This window comes from Bufo gargarizans, chromosome 1 (genome assembly GCF_014858855.1).
Source record: "Bufo gargarizans isolate SCDJY-AF-19 chromosome 1, ASM1485885v1, whole genome shotgun sequence".
Classification (NCBI taxonomy): domain Eukaryota; kingdom Metazoa; phylum Chordata; class Amphibia; order Anura; family Bufonidae; genus Bufo; species Bufo gargarizans.
In genome coordinates, this window is record NC_058080.1 from 570,686,786 (window position 1) to 570,713,139 (window position 26,354).

General features: G+C 42.0%; 1 protein-coding gene across 26 annotated transcripts in view; it reads left to right on the forward strand.

The window, feature by feature from the left end:
* NCOR2 (nuclear receptor corepressor 2) overlaps positions 1-26,354 on the forward strand; it is a 407,074-nt gene that overhangs the window by 373,179 nt on the left and 7,541 nt on the right. For 18 of the 26 annotated variants that reach the window (XM_044275656.1, XM_044275677.1, XM_044275663.1 and 15 more), the window contains 13 exons: positions 1,059-1,407; positions 1,653-1,880; positions 2,662-2,910; positions 3,999-4,148; positions 12,165-12,275; positions 12,413-12,581; positions 12,687-13,204; positions 16,159-16,302; positions 17,801-17,931; positions 19,095-19,279; positions 19,573-19,722; positions 23,525-23,670; positions 25,850-25,903. In XM_044275656.1, coding sequence (XP_044131591.1) covers positions 1,059-1,407; positions 1,653-1,880; positions 2,662-2,910; positions 3,999-4,148; positions 12,165-12,275; positions 12,413-12,581; positions 12,687-13,204; positions 16,159-16,302; positions 17,801-17,931; positions 19,095-19,279; positions 19,573-19,722; positions 23,525-23,670; positions 25,850-25,903 — 2,584 coding nt within the window. The remainder of the gene's footprint in view (positions 1-1,058; positions 1,408-1,652; positions 1,881-2,661; positions 2,911-3,998; positions 4,149-12,164; positions 12,276-12,412; positions 12,582-12,686; positions 13,205-16,158; positions 16,303-17,800; positions 17,932-19,094; positions 19,280-19,572; positions 19,723-23,524; positions 23,671-25,849; positions 25,904-26,354) is intronic. The other 8 variants (XM_044275676.1, XM_044275681.1, XM_044275680.1 and 5 more) reach the window with 5 other exon arrangements.

Here is a 26,354-nt window from a genome sequence, read left to right on the forward strand (position 1 = left end):
TGTGCAATCACGTTGTTACTGATGGGATAAAGAAACACTGCATACTTTAGCCTACTTGGCCCTGGAGTGTGGAAGTCCCGAGGAAGATTTGTTGTCTTAAGTCACTGGGCAGCTTGCCATAAAAGTGTATACTCGGGGCCAGCCCATGGAATTACACAGCAGAGCCAGCTTCTAAAGTAAAAGTCTTGGAGTCACTATACATACCAATGTACAGCCCTGGGCGAAACCCTACAAATGTTTACTGAGCATAGCCGTTGTATACATTTTTTATATAGTATGGAATTCCCCCGATAGCATTGCAGCTCCTACGGTGTAGATGTCCATGGACTGTGCTATTCGTTTACTATATCGTAGTAAATCTGCCAGCGCAAATGTTTTTACAGTGTTTATTTCCTTTGGTCTGAGGGGCCTCCTTGTTTTCCTTTTTAGCTCATTTTGACCAGGATATCCTTGTTTATGGAGATGTCTAGATGAATAACATAAAATCTGAGATTATCAGAATGAATGAAAGTCCTGTTTAGACGGGCATAAAAATGGATGCCAGCCAGTAAAATGTTCTCAAACTGTTTTTAGGAATATTTTCCTTGTTCCTTCAGTGGGATTAATATTTGGATTGGAACTGAAAAAGACCTGTGTTCATCTCAAGGACAGCAGAGACTTGTCCCCTTGCATGATTATATCCCTCAGCATAGGGGGTTGTTGTGTGAAAATTGTGCCGCGTTTACGTACAGGAATTCTCTAAACACTCGCAAGCAGTCTTGATACATACAAGTTGTTGTTCGTGTTGAGGATAGAGCGTTGCTTGCATCTGCCACTAGGGGGAGCTTGGTAGATTAATGCATACTGTTTTCTCATTGAGGTCAATGTACCATATGGCTGTATGCAGGAAGCAACCTTCTGATCCATTCATTAGACCATCTCAGCAATTCTTACCTCGCCAAATCATGTTCACCTTCCATATAGCTTCAGTGACTATATAAGAAATATTTCTATTAGCATTATTATCATGTTTTACCAGTGTTTTTAATGTCATGCAAATGTTGTCACTTTTTGTACAGGGTACGCCTTTGAAGTATGACAGTGGTTCTTCAGTGAGTGCCAAGAAGCATGATGTGCGATCCATAATTGGTAGCACAGGGAGACCCTACCACTCTTTGCACCCCATGGAGGTCTTGCAAGACCCAAGGACTATGGAACGAGTATATGATGAGATGATGCTGAAAAGTAGACCTAGCTCTGGCTCAATAACCAGAGGAGCTCCTGTAATTGTTCCCGACCCTGGAAAGCCCAGACATAGCCCACTCACTTATGAGGATCATCAGTTGCCCCACGGAACATCATACAGTAGTCATCTGAATAGAGGGTCTCCTGTCACTACCAGAGAGTCTGCACAGCGGAGCCATGAAGGTAGGGCTTCTATCTTATATTTCTTTGGAGGTCATTTTAAGGCACATTTTATTTGCATTGACATATAACAGAATATACTTATGAGTTATTTGTCATTATTTTACTTCTGCAGGTCGGCAGATCTGAGGGCAACTGAGTTTATACTAAAGGATAATATACTAGGGAATAATATTTCTGAGCATCCATCAGTTACACTGCATTATATTCAAATGAATTCTTTATTGATGTCTTTTTTTCACCAACAGGCAGTATTAGTTCTGGAAAACCAGTGACCCAGGAAAGGAAGAGCACCCCTAACCCTAGAGACATTTCAAACTCAAAGTCGCCTCATACAGCAGTCCCTGAACATCTCCACGCCATGTCACCCTATGAGCATTTATTCCGTGGAGTCAGCCCAGCTGAGCTGTACAGGAGTCATATTCCCTTAGCATTTGACCCTGCAGCTATTTCCAGAGGAATCCCACTTGAAGCAGGTAAAGAAACCACTTGTACATGATTTCTGTTTTTATTGCACTGAAAAACGTTTCAATTTAATTTTTAATTAAATAACTAAAAAAGGGGTTAATCGGAATGTGCCATCAGAAAATGACCTGCTGTTTAAATCACTTTTTTATGTTTAACATATTTTTAAATAATTTTTGATGGTGTTATTTTTAATTTTCCATGTCACTTTTTATATTTAAACTACAACCAAAAATCCTGCACTTCTTGCACTGGCCACTGTATCTAATAATTGGCACTTTACTGCAGTTAGCTTATTCTGATCCTGCCTGTAATGATATCACATCTGTGATCCTCCAGGACAGGATCCTCCATTCACAGTAGGTGATTGTCAGAGCTTATCTATTCTTTCCTTATACAATGACCTCTGCACAGGTCACAGAGCTTGCCTAGAAAACTCTCCCATAGAAGTCAATGAGGTCCCCTCCTGTCCATTGTGTCTATGGCCCATGGGGCTGCCGTAAAGCAATTTTTTGTAATGCTGTGTAATTGCTGTTAAGAACAGCTCAGGCAAGATGGCAGCCCCATGATCATGTTCAGGAAATAAAATTTTAAAAAATCTACAATCAGAAAATAAACACAAATGAGGAAAAAAAAGGATGCGTGTTACTGTTTGGTTTTAACTGGCAGATAAAATTTTTGGTAACACATTTCCTGACTAAAGCATGCCATCTACTGGTATATTAGTTTCAATATTTGATTATTTATATATGAGTGGTATTTATGGTTCTCCCATTTGTACTGTTTTTACAGCTGCTTACTACCTGCCTAGACATTTGGCCCCAAATCCAGCATACCCCCACCTCTATCCCCCATACCTCATCCGTGGATATCCAGACACTGCTGCCATGGAAAACCGCCAGACGATCATCAATGACTACATCACTTCGCAGCATATGCATCACAATCCGTCAACTGCCATGGCACAGAGGGCTGAAATGCTACGTGGGCTACAACCAAGGGACCCAGCCCTGGCTCTCAACTACACAGCAGGTCCTCGAAGTATGCACTGAATATCTGTCCCATAGGTTTATGTCCATAGTAATCCATTTTTAAGCAGAACCTTAAAACTGCACTCCATATTCCTCATAGTTCTTGTGAGGGGCTCACTGTCGGATTTACAGTCTATTAGCCAGAATGGAAATCTGATGCAGAGCAGCTCCCATTCTGATGGATTCATCATGGTCATAGTTATTGTAATATTACCATGCACTGCTTCCTCCATTGAAAACAACTGGACCATATTTAACAACCCATTTAATTGCCAATATACATATTCTCTGCATAACATTCCTTTTAAAGAGCTGTTAAAGGGGTTGTCCGGGTTCAGAGCTGAGCCCGGACATACCCATATTTTCATGCAGGCAGCCCCCCGACAAGAGCATTGGAGCATTTTATGTTTCAATGCTCTCCTTTTCCCCGTGCTGAATCGCCTAGGGAAAAGACATTTTCAGGAGATCCGGTGACGTACCGGGTTCTCCTTAGGGCTGCCAGGCGGTGCCGTCACCTGCACTGATGGGTGGGCTTTCGCGCTGCCCTAGCCTGTAAAACTGCTAGGGCAGCGCTAAAGCCAGCCCATCAGAGCCGGTGACTTCACCGAACACACTGCTGGGCGGAAGAGTGATCCTGCGCAGGGCAAGGGAGAGCATCGGAGCATAAAATGCTGGGTGAAAATATGGGTATGTCCACATTCAGCTCTGAACCCGGACAACCTCTTTAAGGAAAAGTTGTGGGCACTTGGGATGTCCACACTGGAATAACAGGACTCCCTCAGGGACTTCCAGATGTTTCTGTATTTTGACATCAAGCATAACAGTCTGCATCAAAATTTTCAGAGCCTGACCAAATGGGCCAGATTAGGGTCTATCAGCAGCCTTTTGCATCCTTTAAAAAAACTGATCTGGCCCATTAATCAGCTATAAACAGAAGCCATGATACTCGTGTAAACAGGTTCTATCTAAATACAATGTAATACTAGTTTGAACATAGGCAAATTACTAACTTTACAGGGTGTATCTGGATGGATAAAACATACAGTATAATGTTATGTTAGTGATTATCTAATCCATTATCTTGTTTACCACTTACAGGAATCATAGACCTGTCCCAAGTGCCACATCTGCCTGTCCTCATACCTCAGTCTTCAGCATCATCCGCTGCCACAATGGACCGCATCACTTACATCTCTGGAGGGCCACAAACTTTCAGCAACAGACTTAGTAGCTCCCCACTCTCCCCAGGTACCAGCTTGCCTTTCTCTGGAAACTAACTCTCTTATAAGGTGCCAAGATGGTTTGCTTGCTTACTTGTTTTTTCTAGGTCCTCATTTTGTACAGAAATGCGGTCATATGAGCAGTCGTGTGGTCCAGAGGGTCAGTCTGCTTAAAGGGGTTGGCCACTCTTTAACTACTCTCCACTACAGTGTAGCAGGCATGGAAAGAATGAAGTTCCTAATATACTTTATTAAACACATCTGCCTGCTTTTCTTTCAATTATAAACCACACACCCTTAGTCCTGCTCTACCTTGCAGCTGAGTTCGTCCATGGCTGCACGCGACATGGAGGAGCTTGAGAGGAAGCTCGTCCATGCGCATGTGCAGTCTGCTCCTGTCAGTTGTCGGCTCCCTGCTGCCCGCTCCAACTGTGACAGGAATCTGCTGCTTGTTCCCTCTCTACAAAAAACTACGCACCATTTGCATCCATAAAAACTTAAATGATCCGTAAAAGACTGAAATGATGAAAAATATGTTCACGTGCCAAAATTTTTGTTCATTGCACCATAAGGCTCCATTCACACGTCCGCAATTTCGTTCCACATTTTGCAGACCCATTCATTTCTATGGGGCAGCACGATGTGCTGCCCGGATACGGAATTGCGGACCCGCACATTGCCACTGTCCGTGTTTTACGGATCCGTGGATCTGCAAAACACGTTACGGAAGTCTGAATAGAGCCTAAAAATGTATTAAAAAAATTGTATGTACCCCAGTATGTCACCTTTGAAAACTGTACGTGGTGCTACAAAAAAAATAACCCCTAATGCTGCTCTGGTGCAGTTGCTTACCTTCAATGTGGGGGGAGCAGCACTGAACTCTTTCTTTCTTTGTCCGATGTAAGAAGAACTCAGTGAAAACAAATTATTACAGTAAGGGTGCATTCACACGACCATAAGTGTTTTGCGGATCCACAAAACATGAATACGGGCCCATGTGCGTTCCGCAACTTGCGGACCGCACATGGCCGGCACTGTAATAGAAAATGCCTATTCTTGTCCGCAATAGCCCCTTTACAGACGCACTCCGTCAAAATGTTGTATTCTCTGACCTATTAGAAAGGCACATGATGTAAATTAATTTGTGAGTTATAACCTTCCTTTTGATCCTCAGCTGTGTCATGTGACCAACACTCTGACTCTCCAAATAGCACACCATCTTATGTGTGGACAGGAAGCCAGTTTCTCTATGTATTCCAATGAGAGCCTCACTATTAATCTCATAGGAATGAATAGAGAAGTAGCTGACTTCCTGTCCTGTGTCAGCTGGAGAGTCAGAGTCTTGGACTCATGACACAGCTGAGAAGCAGAAGGGATGGGATTTGTACACAAATACAGTCTCTGAGAATATTACCTCCAATACAGTTTACATCATGTACCTTTCTAACAGGTCAGACAATAAAGAATTTTGGGAGAGCTTCTTTAACCCCATTCATTTTGGTGGAGCTGAGGTGCAATACCAAACGTAATCCGTGGACAGGGGAGGAGCCTGGCCGCTGCATGTCGTGGACGCGTGAGCCTGCAGCTCCGTCACAGTGCACCTCAGGGCCGCCGAATAAGCAACTTAAAAGCACCATAATGTGGTCAAAAACACCAAGGAACGAGCCGTGGTTTCTCCGGGCACCCCTAAACCTATTCCTAGCCAGATGGACTTACAGAAATGTTGGAAGAAACAAAGTGCTCTGGTGCCGGGAGACTTATCCAAGATGGCGGCGGCAGCTGTTAGCGCGGAAGAATAGGTGGCTGAGAAAGTGTGGCGGGGAGTGACTATGGTGAGTCTGCCTCTGCCCCTATCACTAAGGTATTTCTGAGGAAAACTATATTGCATCGGTGATGGAAGAGCTGGCAGATATTAAAGCTGATTTTAAAGCTTATCGGCCACAGGGTAGACGGACTGGAAACTGCACAATCAGCATAGTGACACTCTCGGAAGCAGTAGCCGCCCGCTCCTCTCAACACGCTGAATACATTTATAAGGCTCTGTTACTCATAGAGGACCAAGAGAACCGAAGCAGAAGAAAAATATTAGGATCAAATCGTTACCGGAGCACTTTGCGCCAGAATTCCTTGAGAAGGTGGCGAGGGAGATCTTTAATAGCCTACTGGGCCCAGAACGGGCTGCAGGAATAGTAGTCATAGAGCATTGTGCCCCAAGCTAAAACAGGGGGACCCACCATGAGACATAATCTGTGGTTTGCTGTCTTATGTGGACACATCTGTTACTCACAGCAGCTAGAGAAATACACCCCATTGTGTATGCTGAGACTACACTTCACTTTTACCAAGATCTTGCTCCAGCTACCCTAGCAAAGAGGAGGATTTTGAGACCACGCACCGCCCGACCTGGAGAAATTATGGGCTGCGCTGGACATACCGCCGATGCGGTACTACAGTCCTGTATGCCTTTGCTTCTTGACCAAGATCTTCCTCCGCTCCTGAAAGTGCACGCATGGAAAACGGCTTCCAGAAAACAAGAACCAAAGGAGAAAAGGAGATATCTCAAGGCAGCTTTAATTACCTGACTCTCATAAGTGCCCGGGATTTATCACCGCGTTCTGAAAGAGGGACTCTCAGAATCTTCTGCTAATGTGCAGGTTTGGGCCTCAACGGCCCTTCTAGTTGTGTGCAATAGCTTTTCTTTCCAGTTCCACAAGCATGTTATTTGTGCTTGTATTCATTTGCATTATTGTGTTACAGTATTCACAAACTTTGTGTTTTTTTGGCATTTTTAGACATTATGCCCCTGGCCTTGTCACAGATAAGGGAGGTTCAAACCCTATGACCCCCCACCACCACCACCTCGCCCCCCCCAATCCAGTTGCTTTCAGGCCATACCGCTACCTTTCAGGTTCTCCATCTTGAAGGTCCGGCTCATTCTACACCTGTAATTATAATGCCTGACTCCCATACTCCCTTCCATCCCCCCTCTCCTGCCAACTTTCTTTTTTTTATCACCACTCATCTGCTTCTGACCGGTTGTAACTCTTTAGGTGGCGCTGGGGTGCACGACATCCCTGGGTAATACCCCCCCCCCCCCCCCTTTTTTTTTGTCTCTGCTCAGCTGGAGGGGGCAGTGGGTGTAGACTCAATTGAGTTACTGTGTCTTAGTGTTATTTTCGCATCTACAAAGTACAAGGTTGTAAAGTGGTTAACTTTTATCTGTTGTTCATTCTGTGGTAATTGTATCTGTCTCTTGTAGTTTGTCTTGACTAGCTTCTCCCCCACGTTTGTCAGGTTTTCCTATCCTTTCGCCGTCTCTCCCTTTACGTCACTCTCGCGCCTATGGCAGATATCAAGGTCACAACCTTAAACATAAAAGGCTTAAATTCGCTTAATAAAAGACATCACACCATCTTTTTACTACGCAAGCTCAAAACTAGCATTGTGTTCCTACAAGAAGCCCACTTACTACTTTAGCCAATGGTTCTATAGTTGCCAGGAGACTTTGCGCACGAAAGGAGTATCAATCGCTTTCCACAAATCTATTCCTTTCCAGGTCTCACAGCAGTTTACAGATGCTGAGGGTAGAGTACTCTTTCTTAAGGGATCTATAGCATCCAAGAAATACACCTTTGCTAATATTTATGTCCCTAATACGAAACAGATTCCATGATTGCTACATGTCCTAGAAGACCTAAAAATGTTCACTGAGGGTCAGATCATTTTGGAAGGGGATTAGAATTTAGTATTAAAACCTGTGTTGGACTCATCGTCACAGCAATCTAGTATTACACAGAGAGCAATTGGCAAGCTTCATGCAAAATTGCAGGAAGTAGGCTTAATTGATCTGTGGAGGCAACTCCATCCTCGAACAAAGGATTATACCTTTAAGTCAACCATGCATAACTCTTTTCAGAGACTAGACCACATACTAGTCACCAAATCAGTGTTGTTGCAGACAAGATCAGCTTCCATAGGCAATATCACTATCTCTGACCACGCCCAGTGTTCCATCACACTTTCCATGAAGCAGTTACCTAAAAAGGAATGGTCATGGAGATTAAATGAATCCCTTCTTAATGATGAAAAAGCCTATCAGGAAATCAATAAACATCTCGGAGTATTTCGATATAAACTCAGTAGAAGAGATGAAGGCACCGATAGTTTGGGAGGCGCATAAAGTCTACATCAGAGGTATGCTTATCGTTCTGGGTTCTAAACTAAAAAAAAGATAAACAAAAAGAAGTTGCTAGCATTCTACAACAGATCGCTGCAGTGGAGAAAATCCAAAAACAATCCAAATCACTTCCCCTGCAGGAAGAACTAGTGGCTCTAAGGGCAAAGCTTAAAACCTACCTCTCAATACATTCAGCTAAGCAGTATGCACATGGTGACAAGGGAGGCAGGTTGATGTCCTCCCTCCTTAAGAAGGCCAGATCCAAAGCTTTAATTAACAAAATAAGACGACTGGTAAAATGGTGACTACCACAAGAGATTGCGAAAGCTTTTCACCACTTTTATTCTCAGCTATACAATTTAAATGACCTGGATAGTACAGATGCAGGTTCGAAAGCTACGGAGGCAACACAAACGTTTCTGCACTCCTTGAAACTCTCCTTTCTCTCCCCCACAGTGGCTGTGGAATTAGTCTTCCCCCTTTTCCGAAGTAGAAGTCAAAGAGGTCATATGGAGCTTTTTCTCTAAAGAGAGTCCAGGCCCTGATGGTTTTCCCTTACACTACTTCAAAACCTTTCATGAGGTGCTAGTACCTCACTTGACAAGGGTCTGTAATGATCTTCTCTCCGATGGCGTTCTCCCAAGACAGGCCCAAGAAGCCTTTATCACACGAATACTCAAAGAAGGGAAAGATCCCACAGATTGTGGAAGTTATAGGCCAATTTCCTTACTAAACCAAGACCTGAAAATCTGGGCCAAACTGCTCGCCAATAGGATTAAATCCATCATCCCCTCTTTAGTAGGTCCTGAACAAGTGGGTTTTGTCCAAGGGAGAGAGAGGAAGACTAACACAGCTAGACTTTTCCACACCATCCACTCTGCCCGCACCTCTAAATCACCACTGGTCCTTCTCGGTATTGATAGAGTCAAATGGGCATTTATGGAAGCTGCACTCCATAAATTTGCTTTTTCTCAGCCATTGATACATGCAATCTTTACGCTATACCAAACCTCTCATGCACGCCTCAACATAAATGGCACATTCTCACCTGTATTTAAAAATCACAAACGGAACTGCCCATCTCCCTCTCTATTGTCCTTGTAATGGAAATCTTGCTTCAGAGTGTCAGAGAGCGGCTTGGTATTAAAGGGCTTCCTCTGGGGGAAAGGCAATTGAAATTCTTAGCTTTTGCTGATGATCTATTGTTTTTAACAGCAAATCCGTCTTCCAGAGATTGCACAATTATTGAGGGAATATAGAATTATTTCTAACTATAAAGTCAACTCTACCAAGTCAGAGGTACTCAATATAACAGCCCCGCAAGCAGTGGTGCAGGGTTTGAAATCGAGCACAAACTTTGCTTGGGCCACGTCATCAATCACCTATTTAGGAGTACGTCTATCTTCTCAGACCTTGATCATCTGAACTATTCGACATTATTAGTGGAGGTTACAAACTTACTAAAATCCTATGACAAATTGTGAATCTATTGGCTTGGTAGAAAAAAAACTACTAAAAACATATATAATGCCAAAAGTGTTGTTTATATTACAGATGGTGCCTATCCACCTTCCTCCCGCCTTCTTTACATCCATCAGAAGCCTCTTCTCTAAGTTCCTTTGGAAACATAAGAGATCACGACTAGCTCACTCCTTGATGGTCAGGAGGAGAGAGGTGGGAGGCTTGGGTCTACCTGATGTACACTCATATTACAAAGCAGTTCAGTTAATAAGATGGTTGCAAATATTGTTCCCAATAGGGGATGAAGACCCTTTTGCAATATCCTCCTCGTGGAACAAATATACAAATCTGGGAAATTTGTGGCTCCCTCGCTCTAGGCCTAGACCTGATGGCAAGAGTCCGATGGAAGTGTGGAGGAACTTGGCACACTCCCTTGCCCCTCGGCCATCCCCTCTTATACCAATGTCCCTCCTGCCTGTCTTCATTGCCTCCCCGGGGGCAGCTAAGGAGGACGTATAGCGTTTTTGGATACAATGGAAACTGAGGGATGCACTCCAAGACAAGGCCATTCCCAAAATTGACACTTTCAGAACATTTCTTCTAACAGATATCCCCGGAGTAACTTCTATTATGCCCACTTTAAATGTATATGTTCAAAAGCTGTAAGGGCCCTCTCCGGAGCTGCCTCTGCCAGGGATTTTGAACAATTGATGTTGTCAGATCTTCCCAAATCAGGAAAATTTCTTATTTATACCAACATTTTATTTAGCAGAATATCTAATCCAAACCGGTTTTTTTGAGTTCCTGGGAAAAGGAGCTGGGAATCAATCTCTCTGACTCAGAGACCAGATTTGTTTTGCAGCACTCGCAAGGCTTCTCACGAGGTGTGCGCCTTCAGGAAAGCCATTATCAATTATTGTACACCTGAATTTCTTTTTCAACACAATGTCTCTGATTTGGACAGATGTTGGAGGTGTCAGGGGTCAAGTGGATCTTACTTGCACATCTGGTGGGACTGTGAAGCCATACATACATTTTAGAAACAAATTGAGTCAGCTATCGAGGTCCTCTCCAAAACATCCTTCCGCATATTGTCAGAAATGATCTTTTTAGCTAAATGAAGCACCACCTACCGCCTATCCAAGACAAAACCTAATTACACATTTGCTAGCTGCAGAGATAGCATTAATCCCACTGCATTGGCTAAATTCGAGCCCTCCAACATTTGATGAATTGTGTATTAAAGTAGACCAGATGTGCAACTTCAAGGATCTTATTAGCAAGACAGAGAGATCCCATTGCAGGTTCCTGAAAATATGGAGTCCGTGGAGAGGTATGCTTTGAGGACTAAACTCGGGTATCTGGAATCTGTCGCTTACTATATTTCCCTGTTCATTGCTAACACCACTCCTCTTTAGACGAGGGAGATTGTTGGCGCGGTGGGTACATGAGTACCTCTTATAATAGTAATGGGTTATTGACCTCCCCCTCGCTATTTTCATGTTTCTGTTTCCCTGAGAGTCTATAAATTTGTGGTATGTATGAATCGGTCGATCCCAGGGAAGACTTTGGTCAAGTAGCAACTTTTAGCAGTTGTCAATCCAGTATTGTACAGGCTGTGTGTACTCACTCCTCATATAACTCGTGATTAATTCTCATTTATGTACAGCAACTATATCCTCTCGAACATGTTTTTTATTGGAAACTGTTACAGTCAGAAACCTTATATGTATGTAACATGTTTTTGAAACCAATAATGAGAATATAAACAAACAAATGTAATCCGTGGACAGGCATGGTGCTGTTTCTGGAATAGTTTATTAAAGCCATGTTTCTGCATATATTCAATATTTAAAGGGTGTTTGTCAGCAGATTTGTACCTATGAAACTGACTGACCTGTTGTATGTTTGCTTGGCCGCTGAAGGCTTCTGTGTTGGTCCCATGTTCATATGTGCCTGCATTGCTGCGAAAAATGATGCTTTGATATATGTAAATGAGCCTCTAGGAGCAACGGGGGCGTTGCTGTTACACCTAAAGGACTTGTTCTTTCTGCAGCTGCTGCACCCTCTCCACTTTGACAGGGCCAGGTGTAATAATGAGTTCACTACCTGGTCCTGTCAATCAATATGCAGATGGCAAGCAGTTGCAGAGAGCAGAACCTCTAGGTGTAATGGCAACCCCCCTGTTGCTCCTAGAAGCTAATTTGCATATATTAAAGCATAATTTTTCTTGACAGTGAGGGCACATATGACCATAGGACTATGCCTTCAGCTGCCATGTGCAGATGTAACAGGCCAACCAGTTTCATAGGTACAAATCTGCTGACAGATGTCCTTTAATGGATGTGTAGTAATCGAATTCTTATTGCATATGTATGTCTCACCTACTGTATATAACTGTTACAGCAACAACCACACACATGACCAAGCAGACCTCATCAGCCTCAGAGCGAGAAAGAGATAGGGAGAAATCGGTGCTTACAACAACAGTGGAGCACGCTCCTATATGGAGACCAGGTAAGGAGTATTATATATAATCTTTTTATGGTTTCTAAGGGGGACTTCCATATAATGTAACTTGTTTACTGTGGGAACTGGCCTCCTGACCACAGAGTTTCTAGAGCTATGCAGTGCTACAGATTTTTCTGTTGCAGGCACAGAGCAAAGTAGTGGACGCTTGTCAGCTCAGAATCACAGCCACCAACATTCCCCAGTATCGCCACGAACACATGAGAATGTTCAGCAACGCCCCAGTGTTCTTCAAAACACTGGCATGAAAAACCACATGACGAGCTCTGAGAGTGGCACCCCTTCTGTATTGCGGTGAATATGTTTATCTATTTATATAAATTATCGAAATTTTATATATTTTTTTTTTTTTTTTTTATGATTACTTATTTTTTTTTTTTATTTTTTTTTGCTGAATAGAACGTCCTCCAACTCTTCACCCATCCGGTCCTCGCAGTTGTCCACATCCTCTCACCGCTCAGCAAATGAACGAGAAAGCTTTCACTCTGCTGAAAATACCTTGGTACAGAAGGATATTGCAAGGTCAAGAGAAGCCAAACTTGAACGTTCAAGGACTGAAAACATATACAACTCCAAGCTGCCGTCAGCAGCCCTTGAACAGATGTCACCCATTAAGAACATTGAGTCCAGGCCTCATCCTTCAGCTGTGGCCAATTCAGTTCATCACTATAACAACGGACAGGGGAAAAGCCAACCTCACCAGCCCCTGGACCAGAGTGCAGTGCCAGCCAGTGAGCAGCACAATAGAGACAAGACCCCAAATAAACCCTTTTCCATGCAGGAACAGGAGCTCCGATCACTCGGTAAGACCACCATGACCGCGGCCAACTTCATAGACGCCATTATCATGCGTCAAATTTCTTGTGATAACGGGAAGCGAGAAAGAGCCTCGCTAAATATCAACGCCAGTAGTGATGGTAAGACTTACGGGAGCAGGTAGTTCAAAGCTTTGTAGCTCATTTATATATATACATTATATATATAATTTTTTCCACTTTGTTTTAATGCACGTTTTGGTGATTGGCTTTTTCAGCTTCCCAGTTTTTTGTTTCCGTTTCACTTCACAAATCATTTGTCTCAATATTTTTCCATTAATTTAAAATTTTCTAATAAGATATATATTTTTGCTAGGAATATTTTTTTTATTTTATTAGTCCAGTTTGTGCTTGGCTTGCTTTGTTGAATTTTTAATTTGAGGGGCTTGAAACAATAGCTAAAACAATCCTCCCTGCAATGAAATGCGGTCCAACTTGTCTTGGATTCATTTGTGTGTTAATTGTAGTTCTGAACTTTGGCGCATGATACAAAAATAATTTTGCACATCATTTAAAACATTTTTTACCATGGTGTTACTTGGCATAGTAAGATCTGATAGAAGCATCATCTTTTAGGCTGCTTTCACATCACCGCTATTATTTCCGTTATTCTGCTTCGTTATAGGAACTGAAGAATAAACATAAGTGCTGGACTATAATGGGATCAGTTTGGGAGAACTGCATGCACTATTTTTTTAGCAAAGAAAAGTCCTGCATGCACTATTTTTGACGATTTATTTCATGGAGGCCCCAAACGGAGCCCCAATGCAGATGTGAAAGCTGCCTTAGATCAGGAGAAAACATTTCATGACAGACTACATTGTATTAATCTGAAGCTGCATGTTTTTACTGAATTACAGAGAAATGTACATGGAGCAGTACTGCGTGGTTACCATTTTTGCTATGGTGCTGTGCTGGCGGGTTGGTAGGAACCAGTGCTAGGGTGGATTTATTTGGCAGCAGATGTGCTGTTTGACTACAAGGTCCCACCGTGTACTGGTATAGTGCTGCAGCATCGGTGGTTGCTGCGTGGTGCTCCACCAAATTAGAGTAGGTCCCACTCGAGGAGGCAACCTTGGTGTGATGAGTGGGCTTAAGCATTTTGATCAAAACGTATGCCTATGCCTCATGTAAAGTACATGTATCAGGGCTGTATGCTATTTATTATGCTGAGAAGCAGTTAAAGATCAGTGCATAGCATGTGGATGTGAAATCCATGTTTTTCTCTTTCTTTGGATATTTAATCTATCTATACTGTGCATATTCTTAATAATTCACAGAGCCCACAACAGATAAAACTACCAGCAATATTTTTATATTGACAGTAACAAAATATAGAATTGCCTATTTATTGTGCATTATGTGTCTAAAAGTGTCCATAAACAAAAAGGCGAAGTCAGTCCATCCCACCTACTGTAATGTGTATGGCGATCTACTGAGTACCGATGATATCAGGGGCAAGAAGGATTAGGCATGCTGAAAGAATTTACCAAAGAGAACCCACCGCTGGAGGTGCCTACCAGTGGCTTACTTGCCCCTCCAAATTTAGAGCACATGCACACTCCCCTAAACTGAGCGTGCTTCTGTATGGTGGAATAGCTGTCGGCTAAATGAGAAAGCAGCCAGCTGCTATTGAAGGTGTATGGCCACCTATAGTCGGCGGCTAGAGAGTGTTCTTCAGTAGCTGCTGCACTGGTACCACTCAGATAATACATGGAGTCAATAAGAAATGTGACTCCATGTAATTCAGCAGCTAACTTGTTTTCCCATAGAACAATATATGAACTGCATGTATGGTGTTATTTTACTTCTACCCAATAAGATGGACCAGCTGCTTGATTAACAAAACACAAAGTTCAACTAAAGTGCAGCATCTCCTGTGACCTGAAGATCCCAGGCAAAGCTGCAATATGTAGGGATTCCATCACCTTTGCAGGATTAGGTCCTCTCCTGTTTATGCAGAACATGGGTCGGACTGCCGGTAGATTGTGGTCACTCCGAGAAGGCTTGGCTTGGTGGCGTGTCCTCACTGTGACATTTTCAGCTCTACTCAACAGCTTCTAGTTATGCCAAGCAGACCTCTACATTGCTTGCTATGTGGTTCTGATATTTTTTAGTCTGGGTTGTGGATTCAAACAACTGTGCAAAATGTACACTTTTTGTGTGTATTGCCGGAACAACCAAACACAAGTCTTGTAAGTTAGAATAGTATTTTTTGATTTTGTATATTTCCAAAAATTATATTCCAAGAGTGACCATTGATGGCCCATGTTCCTAGTGACTTTCAGTGGGACATATTGGCAGACCCTTTAAACAGTTTCTAATAAAATTCTAAATGGTTAATCCAACAGTTGACAGTTGGGTGACAAGTGACATTGTTGCTTGTAACAACTAGAGCTCCGCTTTCGATTTCCAAATTATAAGGAAAACCTAAGCACGATAACTGTGAATGCTATGGAAAACAAGGCACTCTTAAAGGCAGTTTTGATACATTAGGACCATAGTTTTGAATCTTAGGCCTCATTTGAGCAGCCAAAACTCAAGAGTCATGTAGCTGTAGAAAGACAGCTAATTGGGGATCAGTACAAAATATATTCCTTTTTGTGATTTAGTGGAAATTTAGTGGAAAATATTGCATCTTTGTAAACATTCAGCATTGCCTTGACTACTGAATAGTTTTACTCTCTGGTCTAGGCAAAGTATATTTCCAGGCAATGTATGGGGATGGTAGATGTTCTACTGTTACCTGGCTGGCTATTGAGTAATCCTGGACATGTGGTAATTCCTTCCCTAGTGATTTCTATCTGAGTGAAAAGACTACTTTATTATCAGTCTCAGCCCTACTTTATATTCCATTCCTGTGACATAAAATCTGAATAAGGGTCTGCCAAATGAGATGGTTTTTTTCCATGGTCTTTAACTGTACATTTCCTAATACTGCTGATTTCTTTAAAAAATCTCACCATCACCAAGTGAGAACATTTTGCACAGTTGCATTGTTTTTCCTGATATTAAAGCGTTGGATTGAAAATGCTAATATCTGTACATCTGATTAGGATTTCCCACTGGGTACAGCCCTGACAGACGTGATGCAGTTAGCCCTCTGAGTTCATCACGCCTTTCTCATGAGAAGCAGGTTCGAGTTGCCATGCAAGACTCCGAAAATGCCCGTCTGGAGCATGACTCAAGACACAAACAAGGTGATTGCAAGCTTTTCCTCACCAGATGTTAATTAGTTCCATATAAGATCTCTTCAAAGGGCTTAGAATTAGAAACAAATGTAGCAAGGCAACACTCCTTTCTGTTGGCTGCATCTGATATTACAGCTGATCACCATTGACGGGGATGGGAATAAACTTGAATACCAGACACAGCTCTTAAAGGGTTTCTGTGATGAGAAATCACGTTATGTAGCTGAGTGAGATTAGCGATGTGCTAATGTCAGCAGTAAATAACAGTGTGCTTTATAAGTCTCTGCCTGCTGCCGTTCTCTTAAAATAAATACTTTTAAAATATGCTAATGAGCCTCTAGGTGCTATTAGGGTGTTGCATCAGCACCTAGAGGCTCGGTCTATGCACCCTTTGGCACACCCAGGTCCAGTTGATTGACTGGCGAGTTCTCCTCTTCGTCCAGTAAATCCTGCGCCTTCCCGTTTGGTATTCGGCGCAGTGAGGAAGCAGGAGCGCATCCTTCACTCATCCCGCCTGCGCCGAATACTAAACGAGACAGCGGAGGATTTACTGGACAAAGAGGAGAACTCGCCAGTCAATCAACTGGACCTGGGTGTGCCAAAGGGTGCATAGACCAAGCCTCTAGGTGCTGATGCAACGCCCTAATAGCACCTAGAGGCTCATTAGCATATTTTAAAAGTCTTTATTTTAAGAGAATGGCGTCGGGCAGGGAGTTATAAAGCATGGAACAGTGAATAATATAGCTGACAGACACATTAGGGAAGTCCAAAAAAGACCTGTTCCTACACAGTTATGATTGTACAAAGAAGCACAGTCATTATGCAAACTTTTTTGAAAACTCAGGTACTATTTAAGCTTTATTTTGCATATCTCATACTGGATGAACAAATCCATCATTATAATTAATATATGGTGTGTATGTGTGTGTGTGTGTGTGTGTGTGTGTATATGTATGTATATATATATATATATATATATATATATACAGTACAGACCAAAAGTTTGGACACACCTGCTATATATATATATATATATATATATATATATATATATATATATACCACCATGTTTAAATACAATCGTGGCCTTGGTATACTCTTAGGGAAAGTCAGACCAACAACATTTGGATTGAACGGTTATGATTATTTACGGTCAGTTGGGGCTGTAAAATCTAGTTGAATCTAATTCAGACGTTCTTTAGGCATTTCTACTGAAAATAAATATAAATGAATTCCAGGCTTGTTCCTGCACTCTGATGTCTCAACAATTAAAAAAATCGACTAAAACATCCTCCTTTTGTAAAAAAAATAAAAATAAATTTTGAAAATTGCTTTTTAAGCAAGACTAGTCAATATATTTTATATGTGAAACATGCAAGGTCTAAAACCTTCATACGCAGAAGAGAGCATTTTGTCATACTTTAATATATAGGTATGTTTTTAATTTTTTTGGGTGATATACAGAATAATGCACATCTAATAATGTTCCTTGTTTTGCTCTATTTAGTATCTGCAAAACATGTATCCGAAGGGCATCTACGACAGAAAACAGATGGTCAGCAATCCCCATGTCATATTTCACAGGCTTCGTCACACCAGAAAAGTCAACGTGTGGTCACTTTGGCTCAGCATATCAGTGTGCGTGTCTATTGAGTTTCATTATTTGTTGTGCCATCTATAGATCGAAGTAGAAAAGCTATTGATTGAAAGTAAACTTACTGCTCATCAATAGCATCATACCTCTGTAATATGTCACAGGATACTAGTATAGTATATGAGTTCAAGCATGTTATGTGAAGGCAATTGCTTTACAATTCCATTATACTGAACTGACCTGTACTGGATCCTATTCAAGAACTGAAAAAATTGGGCACTATGTTGAATGCCTTCATACTATTTGGATTGAATGTGTGATTGAAGATGTTGTGGACTAATTTCCAGACTGGCAGGACTCATGTTGGTGATAGCATACTTACATTATCCCCGGCTCTAGGTCTCAGCTCCTTCGCTCCCAGGCCTCTGGTACTTGGGTGCCTCCATGTAAACTTCCTGTTTGACATCACTGCGGCCAATCACAGGCTGCAGCGGTGACCTGCCCCCTTTGCTTCATGACATATGCTCTTGTGTGCAAGTGGAGCAGGTCACTGCTGCATCCAGCAATTGGCTGCAGAGGTGTCAAACAGGAAGGACCCCTGAGACCAGCAGTGAATCTCCGGAGCATAGGAGCCGGTACCTAGTTCTGGGGATCAGGTAAGTATAATTACCAATGCGCGTCCTGCCAGTCTGAGAGGTCTAGAAATTAATGAACAACATTAGACAAGTAAACCTGTTACCATGGAGTGCAGTGCAATCTGCAGGCAACATGTTATGATCTTATGGAGAGGGAGGTATGCTGTCGGTCACAGATAAGAGGACCCCACCCATGCCTATCCACTGTAGAGACTGTAGTGCTCCTTGAGAGCTGTGGCCTCTTTGTAGGCTAATCACGTCACATTTATCGGTCACAAGGCCTAGGTGCAGCTTAGTCTTATTCAAGCGATGGTGTTGTGCTTGGATAGTAGACAGAGCTGTGCAGCCTCTTCAAACAGCTTATTATCGGCCCTGGTGCTAGGAGTCACACCACCACCAATCAGATATTGATAACTTGTCCTGCGGATGGGTCATCAATACTAAAGGTATAATTGTCAAGTTTTCTGTATAACATACTGACGGCAGATTGCACTGCATTTCATGGTGACAGGCGCTTTCTAATTTGTCACAAAAAGCCATTTTCAGCTGTGGCATGTTGACTCTCATTTCAGGAGGTTATTACACAGGATTATACACGGAACCATCCACAGCAGCTGCACTCTCAACTTCCACCACAGATTTATTATGCTGGATGTCCAGTATTAGATCTAAGGCAGAACCCCAGTGATACCGTCAATCAGCAGCAGGAACACAGTCAGGCATCAAGGATATCTCCTGGGAACAATGCAGAGAAAAGGTTTGTGTTGTTTGATCTGCAGAGACCAGCAGATTAAACACTGTGAAATATTCTCCAGACTGAAAGGGTTTGTATCGTGGATCGAGTGAAGATGACATATCCTTAGAAATGTCTACCAATGTTATTTAAATCAGTAATGCAGGTTGTCCATGACATCCATATTGACTTCTAAGCCTGTTTTGACAGAACTGTAGTATTTCCCATGAAAACTCTTAACTAGATCCTACAAAGTGTAGTTCAAACTTCTAAACTCATATGTACAGTAGATGAACCTGAGCTTCATTGATCCATAGATCACCAGATCAAAACAAAGCATCTACGCTGAGTGGCTCAGAAGATGGTATCGACCCTATTTCTCCACCAGAGGGCATGGGACAACCAGAGTATTCTAGAAGTTCCACATATACCACTTTATATAGAGAGGGAGAACAAACAGAACCAAGGTAATACACCCTCAAAGCATGCCAGCCTACTTTTCCATCAGTATCCAGTCATACTTTCCCTTCAGATTGCTTTTCCAACTGCTTTTTGATGAGAACGTCCGCTGCTAGTAGAGTAGGTTGTAGAGCAGGAGAAGCTGTTAGATTTCAGAGATGGACTGCTGATGTCCAACTAACTATAATAATGTCCACTTCAAACAGCCTTATTTGCAATTATCGGGACTGCACTTCCGCTAGTATATTAGCCATTTTGTTTTCACAATACCATGGACAAATTATGACCCAAAAAATGTTGGGTCTGTATTTTTTTTCTACTATAAACTGTTTGCCCATTTATCAAATCCAAAAGTCACAAGTTACTGAATTTGTGCACAGAAATCCAGCCAGAGAAGTGCATTGTAGACTTATGTAATAATTTACACAGACGAGTTCTTCCCAAGTCACTATGTATATAAACTAAGGAGGGGGAAACTAGTGTTTGAAGAGGAAGATTTACTGAAGAAAGCGTAGTATTGAGGAAAAAGGCTTACTCCACCATTTAAAAAATGATTTTAAAGTCATTCATTGTGGGCAAATGTAACAAATAAGCCCTGTGCTGTGCTGCCAGAGTAACAGCTTATGAATAGTAAGAGTACAAGAAATAGACTATTAAGAACAATTCTTATCTCTTTCGTATTTTAAGTTGAGCACAAAATCTTTCAACTGACGTCTCTCTTCCTGTCTTCATCTCCATCTTACCATTTCATATGGTTTGGTTTCACTAGTGAGCAACCTGTTCTGTTTCTGCTACTGTCATAATGAGCTCTGTATAACCTTCTAACTCCTTCATATTCTGAAAAAAAGTATGCATACTTTGTGTTTTATCATTTATCTCTTTATATGCTAAATGTTGTTGTAGCTGAAGGGTATGTGAACCTCATATCCTACCTATTTGTGTATACAGCTCCTATGCAGACTCACGTGCAGCAGCTTAAAGGGGTTGTCACACTTCAGCAAATGGCATTTATCATGTAGACAAAGTTAATACAAGGCACTTACTAATGTATTGTGATTGTCCATATTGCTTCCTTTGCTAGGTGGATTCATTTTTCCATCACATTATACACTGCTCACTTCCCAGGGGTTACGACCATCGCTGCAGCTCAGATATGAGGTGGTCGGGATGGAAGCTGCTGCGCGCATGCATGCCTATGCAAACTCTTATGGTCCTGGCCACCAGAAAGGCTGGTGCTGTTTCCTATAGTGTGCAAGCACGGCCACTGCTGCTGGATTGCAGGGTGGTCATAACCACTGGATGTGAGCAGTGTATAATGTGATGGAAAAATTAATCAAGCCCGCAAACGAGACAATATGGAGATGTAACTTTGTCTACATGATAAATGCCATTTGCTGAAAGAAATCTGAAGAGGCTCGTAGTTAGCGCTGTACCTGTAAGTGAATGCGGCAGGCAGGATCATGGACATGGAGTGGGTTTGTCCCCTTAAATGTCCTGCAACTGTACGGGATAGGCTCGCTTACTGTGGGGGCTGAACGGATGCTCGGGGCGTAACATGGTGAAGCTAGTGACGTCAACCACGTAATGGTCACGTTAGGGAAAGCACAATCTGTAATTACAGAGTATGTGCACACCTGTGGATTGCTGGTAGGGACATCCGTGACATCAGCGTTGTCATTGTTAGGGATGAGCGAATAGACTTCGGATAAAACAGTATTAGAATGTATTGGCTCCGATTAGCCGAAGTTATTGCTTCGCGAAGTCTCGTGAGACTGTAAAAAAAACATTTCCCGAACTCTGGTTCCAAGTGGTAATGGTTTTTTACAGTACAAATTAATTAATATGAAGTTATTACCCGAAGTCTCGTGAGACTTCGAGAAGCAATAACTTTGGTTCATCGAAGCCAATACATTTTAATACTGTACAGAGCTCCTGTTCCATACAGTATTGGAACTAAGTTTTATGCAAATCGACTTCAGATGTTTCATCCGAAGCTGATTTGCTCATCCCTAGTCATCATCATGGCAACCAAAATGCCGAGGCGTACGCTCCAGCTGCACTGTATAGAAGGCATATGAAGTGAGGCTGAATGTTAGGGATAAAATTGTGATAAATTGTCAAGAGGAAAATCGTGAGTAATAATATATGAATGAATAGGGAGAAATAAAAATAACAAATGTTAAGTAATAGATAATAGCTGGAAAAAAGGAAAATGTATGCATTAAATTCATGAGATACTGAAAAAAGGAAAAAATGCTGAAAGAAATAAATAAATTCTATATATTTCCTATTACAATGTATTTTACATTACCCTCATTTTCTATTTGGTGTAAGCCACTGGTTAACAACTCTTGTATACATGTTTCCAGTGTTTGACACGTTCAGAAATGGAAGTCCTTTCACCTAACAGATCAACTAAATGAACAGAGCGGCACAAAATATTTCATGACCCACGTGTGTGGAAGGCAATAACTCATGGATTACATTTGATGATAGTATAATGGGGCAGAAATGCGCCATGAAAATTGTTTTATGGCATTTTGATCTTCATGGCCTATACTTAGGACCACGCACAGTCGCTACAAAATGTATGGTACTGTGCCTAGTAAACAATGAATAAGATGTGGCATCACCCTCGGACTTGCCCACCGGGGAGGCGGGGGATTCTTCGGTGGGCCCCCAGTCTCCTGTACCCGAGATAAGATGGAGGAGTAATTATTTCTCCTTTCTCAGGAGAGATAATTATTGTAACCACTGTCAGTATCGCACAGTGATGCAGCCTCCTACTGGTGTACATTGTACAGGGTGCCCCGCAGTATCTTCTAGACTTCTGGGGCTGCTGGCAGTGAAGGAGGAGAGAAGGTGTCTGCCGCCTCCTGCACTCCCTGCTGTCAGGAAACTGTGACTGCTGGAGAGAAGGACTCCTCTGCGGTGCTGGGCTGATTTCTCAGGTGTGTTACAGTAGTGAGCTGTAGGAGACTGTAAGGGGGAAATAGGGGATTTGTTTATAGCAGACACAGATCTATGAATGTGTGCTGCTCTCTGCAGAGTTCAGAGTGGTATTGGAGGGATTCTGCCCCAGGTTCCCCCCCTCCCCCAATGCCTCTGCTTAAGATGCATCCCCATGTGTCCCAGCTCCAGATGCCCCTCAATGCCCCCACTCTAAAAGCACCCCTAATATTGAGTCTTCTCTGTTTTCCCCCTAATACCCCTGCAGCAGCTCCAGGATCTCCACTATTATCCTGCCTCAGGTGACCCTAATGCCTCTGTTTTAGGTGCACCCCCATAAGTGCCCCAGCTCCAGATGCCCCCACTCTGAATGCACCACTAATATTGCCACTTTTACCCTGCCTCAGGTGACCCTAATGTCTCTGCTTCAGTTATGACCCTCCGTTTGTGCCCTTTGCTCACGTTGCTCCTCTAGAACCTTTGCTTGGTCTTTGTTAAAGGTTATGACCTGCAAAAAATTCTGCACAGTGCGTCATATTCTCCAGTATTGACACGTATGGTTTACATGGTGGTAGTGATGATGATCTCTATTTACAGGCATTACTGCTGCCATGTAAAGAGATACTGGTGGTGGAAGATTTAAAGGGGACAGGCTACATATTTAACAGAGCAGAACAATAGAAATAAGTAGCAAAGATGTAAGAGGCCTTAGGCTTAGGACAATATATGTAGTATTTAAGATTTGACATTTTAGCAATGAAGATTTATAATTAATTCTTTATACAGATTTCGTGTTGCAGATTGAAAAGTTCCTGAGTTGGTTTGTCCACAACATAAATGATATATATTTTTCTTCTATAGGATGGGTTCGAAATCTCCAGGGAACAATGCACAACGCCCAGCGTTCTTCAGTAAGCTGACTGAGAGCACCTCTGCTATGGTTAAATCCAAGAAACAGGAGATCATTAAAAAACTTAGTACAACCAACAGGAATGAGCCAGAGTATAGTAAGAGTTTCCATGTTTTTTTCACAGGGAGGAATTGGTATGGGAATTGTGGGAGGGTGGTCAACTGTTGTGGAGCTTACACCAATTCTTACCTGGCCTGGGTGGTTCTTTGGTCCAACATTTGATGGAGAGGATATGAGAGGATATGTTTTCTCGAGGCTGAGAAATTTATTTAGGAGATTTATTAGGTTTTTGGTTAACTAGTGGCATATAGCGAGTTCTGTTTAATAGGTGCTGCTAGCTCTTTCACTGGAAATAGTTTTCTATAGCTTTATATAAAGCTTAACAATATAGATTTAGCTCCATAATGTAGACCAATATTGTGAGCAGTCAGAAAATTCCCTTGTGTTTCTGCCAAGTTACCTAGACATGGGTAAAAGTGTCTCCTCTAGCATAGGGTGAATGCTGTAGGTCCATGGTCTACTGAAATTTATATACAGTCATAAATGTCAATGTGTTCTGCACTAATGGAGAAGACTAGCTGGAGTAAAGAGTGACTACAAAGAGCATCAGACATAGACATACATTACATGGATAGTCCATTGATTTCAAAGGACACTATGTATTGCTTCACTTCCCCTTTGTTGACATTGCAGGAGAATTGAACACTTGCTCCCAGGTCCCCTTACAGTTTACCGTTGATCTCAGGGAGTTTAAGGGACCCTTATAAAAAAAAAAAAAAAAAAAAAAAGATTATCCTAGGTGGACAATAAGTTTGGGGGAAAAAAGTAGAACTATAGAAATCTTAAATCCGATTCAGTGTGTTCTTCCCTTAGTATGTGTAAAAGCACTAGGTGGTGGGGTTATTTTGGCCATAAAATTTTATGACGCATATTGTCCAAAAATCACTTTTGTATCTCATCATGATTATCTCTGCAGAATATTTAAATGCCTAACCACTTAGGCTCAATTTACATGAGCATCATAGCTTCTCTTTCTTAGATACATGTTTTATGGCACCCTTTAATGTATCAAACCAGAGTAACTGATGCCATTAACATTTAGTGGGGAAAGAAAGTAATTCAAGAGTTCATGTTTTTTTACCATTTATAATAGTGTAGCAGACAACACTACTCTACGAGCCAAAGCTAACCGATGCCAGCTGATGGCATTTGGATCTGGAAACTCCCACTGAAATCAATAGGGAGATCAACAGAAAGCTGCCTAAAGTTTTCTGTAAAAATGGCATATTACAAGAACACAGCTAAGTAAATATAAACATTGTTATCATTTTTATTATTTATTTCCTGTTTCTCAGATAGTGCCAACGTATTCCACAGCGATGTACATGATCTTTAAAGAGCATCTGTCACCATGATCAACTCTATTAAACATTATGCCTGGTAAGGTTGATCATGGATGCAGCAACTCCTCTTATACTGCAATCTAAAGTTCCAGTGCAGAGAAATTCATACCTTTAATATTATGTAGATAAGGTGCTAAGGGGACCGAGTGGCTGGCTTAGCCCCTCAGAGCACCACTTCACCTCCTCGTTTCCCCATTGCCACACCCTCTCCCCCACTGATTAACAGGGCCAAGCATCCTCACTGCTGCCATGCATGGTCCTGAAATCTCGCACATGCGCCACAATAGTACAATTGGCGCATGCGCGGGTTATCCCACTTGGCTGTCCCTGTTGTGAAATCTGAATTACATAGGCACCAGTTGTACCCTTTATCGTTGCATGCCAGGCATCAGAGCAGTGAGGATGCCTTGCCCTGTCAACCAGTGGGGGAGAGGGAATGGCAGTGGTGAAGTGGAGGAGGTGAAGTAGTGCTTTAAGGTGCTAGGGCCGAGCACCTTATTAGCATAATAATAAAAGTGTGACATTTTCGGCAACATCTGATTACAGAAAGAGAGGGGCTGTTGCCTTCACCATGCTTGAACCTACCTACTGGTATAATAGTCACGGTGAGAGATTTTGACTCCGGTCTGCAATGTAATTCACACTCTAAATTCTCTAAGATATAAACATGCAACAGATAAATGCAGGAGCTGCTTGTATGGAGTACTATACAGTGTGACGCGCTGCAGTTACAGTCTATGGAAGTGATTCATATTGTTACCAGAGATATGAAAGTCGTATAGTTCCTCATTGGTTCCAGGTTTATTCTTCTCTATTAAAATGTAAACTTGAGATTTTTTTTGTTGTTGATTTATGTGTTTTCTTTTTTATCAGATATTGGACAGCCAGGAACAGAAATTTTTAACATGCCAGCTATTACTGGATCAGGTAACACAGAAACATTTCACAAACTAAATGTGAATGTATGTGTGCATAAAAATGTATGTCATCTTTTCAAGGCAAGGTTGGTAGAGTCCTCTATCGGATAAATGGGGACCAGCTGGAAAGTTTAAATAATATACCTCTAGGAAGCCCAGTGCTGTGAAAAAGTATTTTCCCCTCTTTTAATTTCTTCTATTTTTGGTACTTTCTCAGATTTAAATGTTTTAGACCATCCAAATAATTTTTAAAGGGAGTCTTTCACCTAAAATCACCATTATAGAACACTAACATCAGGATCTCCATTACATTCCCCATATTAGAATGCTACCTTCCATATTGCTGTCAATCGCCGATTTTCTCAGAAAAAACACTTTTAATTAATATGTTAATTAGCTTCTGAAGGTGCCCAGGGGCGGTGTTCATGCGGCCGTTGCCCAGGCCCCTCGGCGCTTTTCAT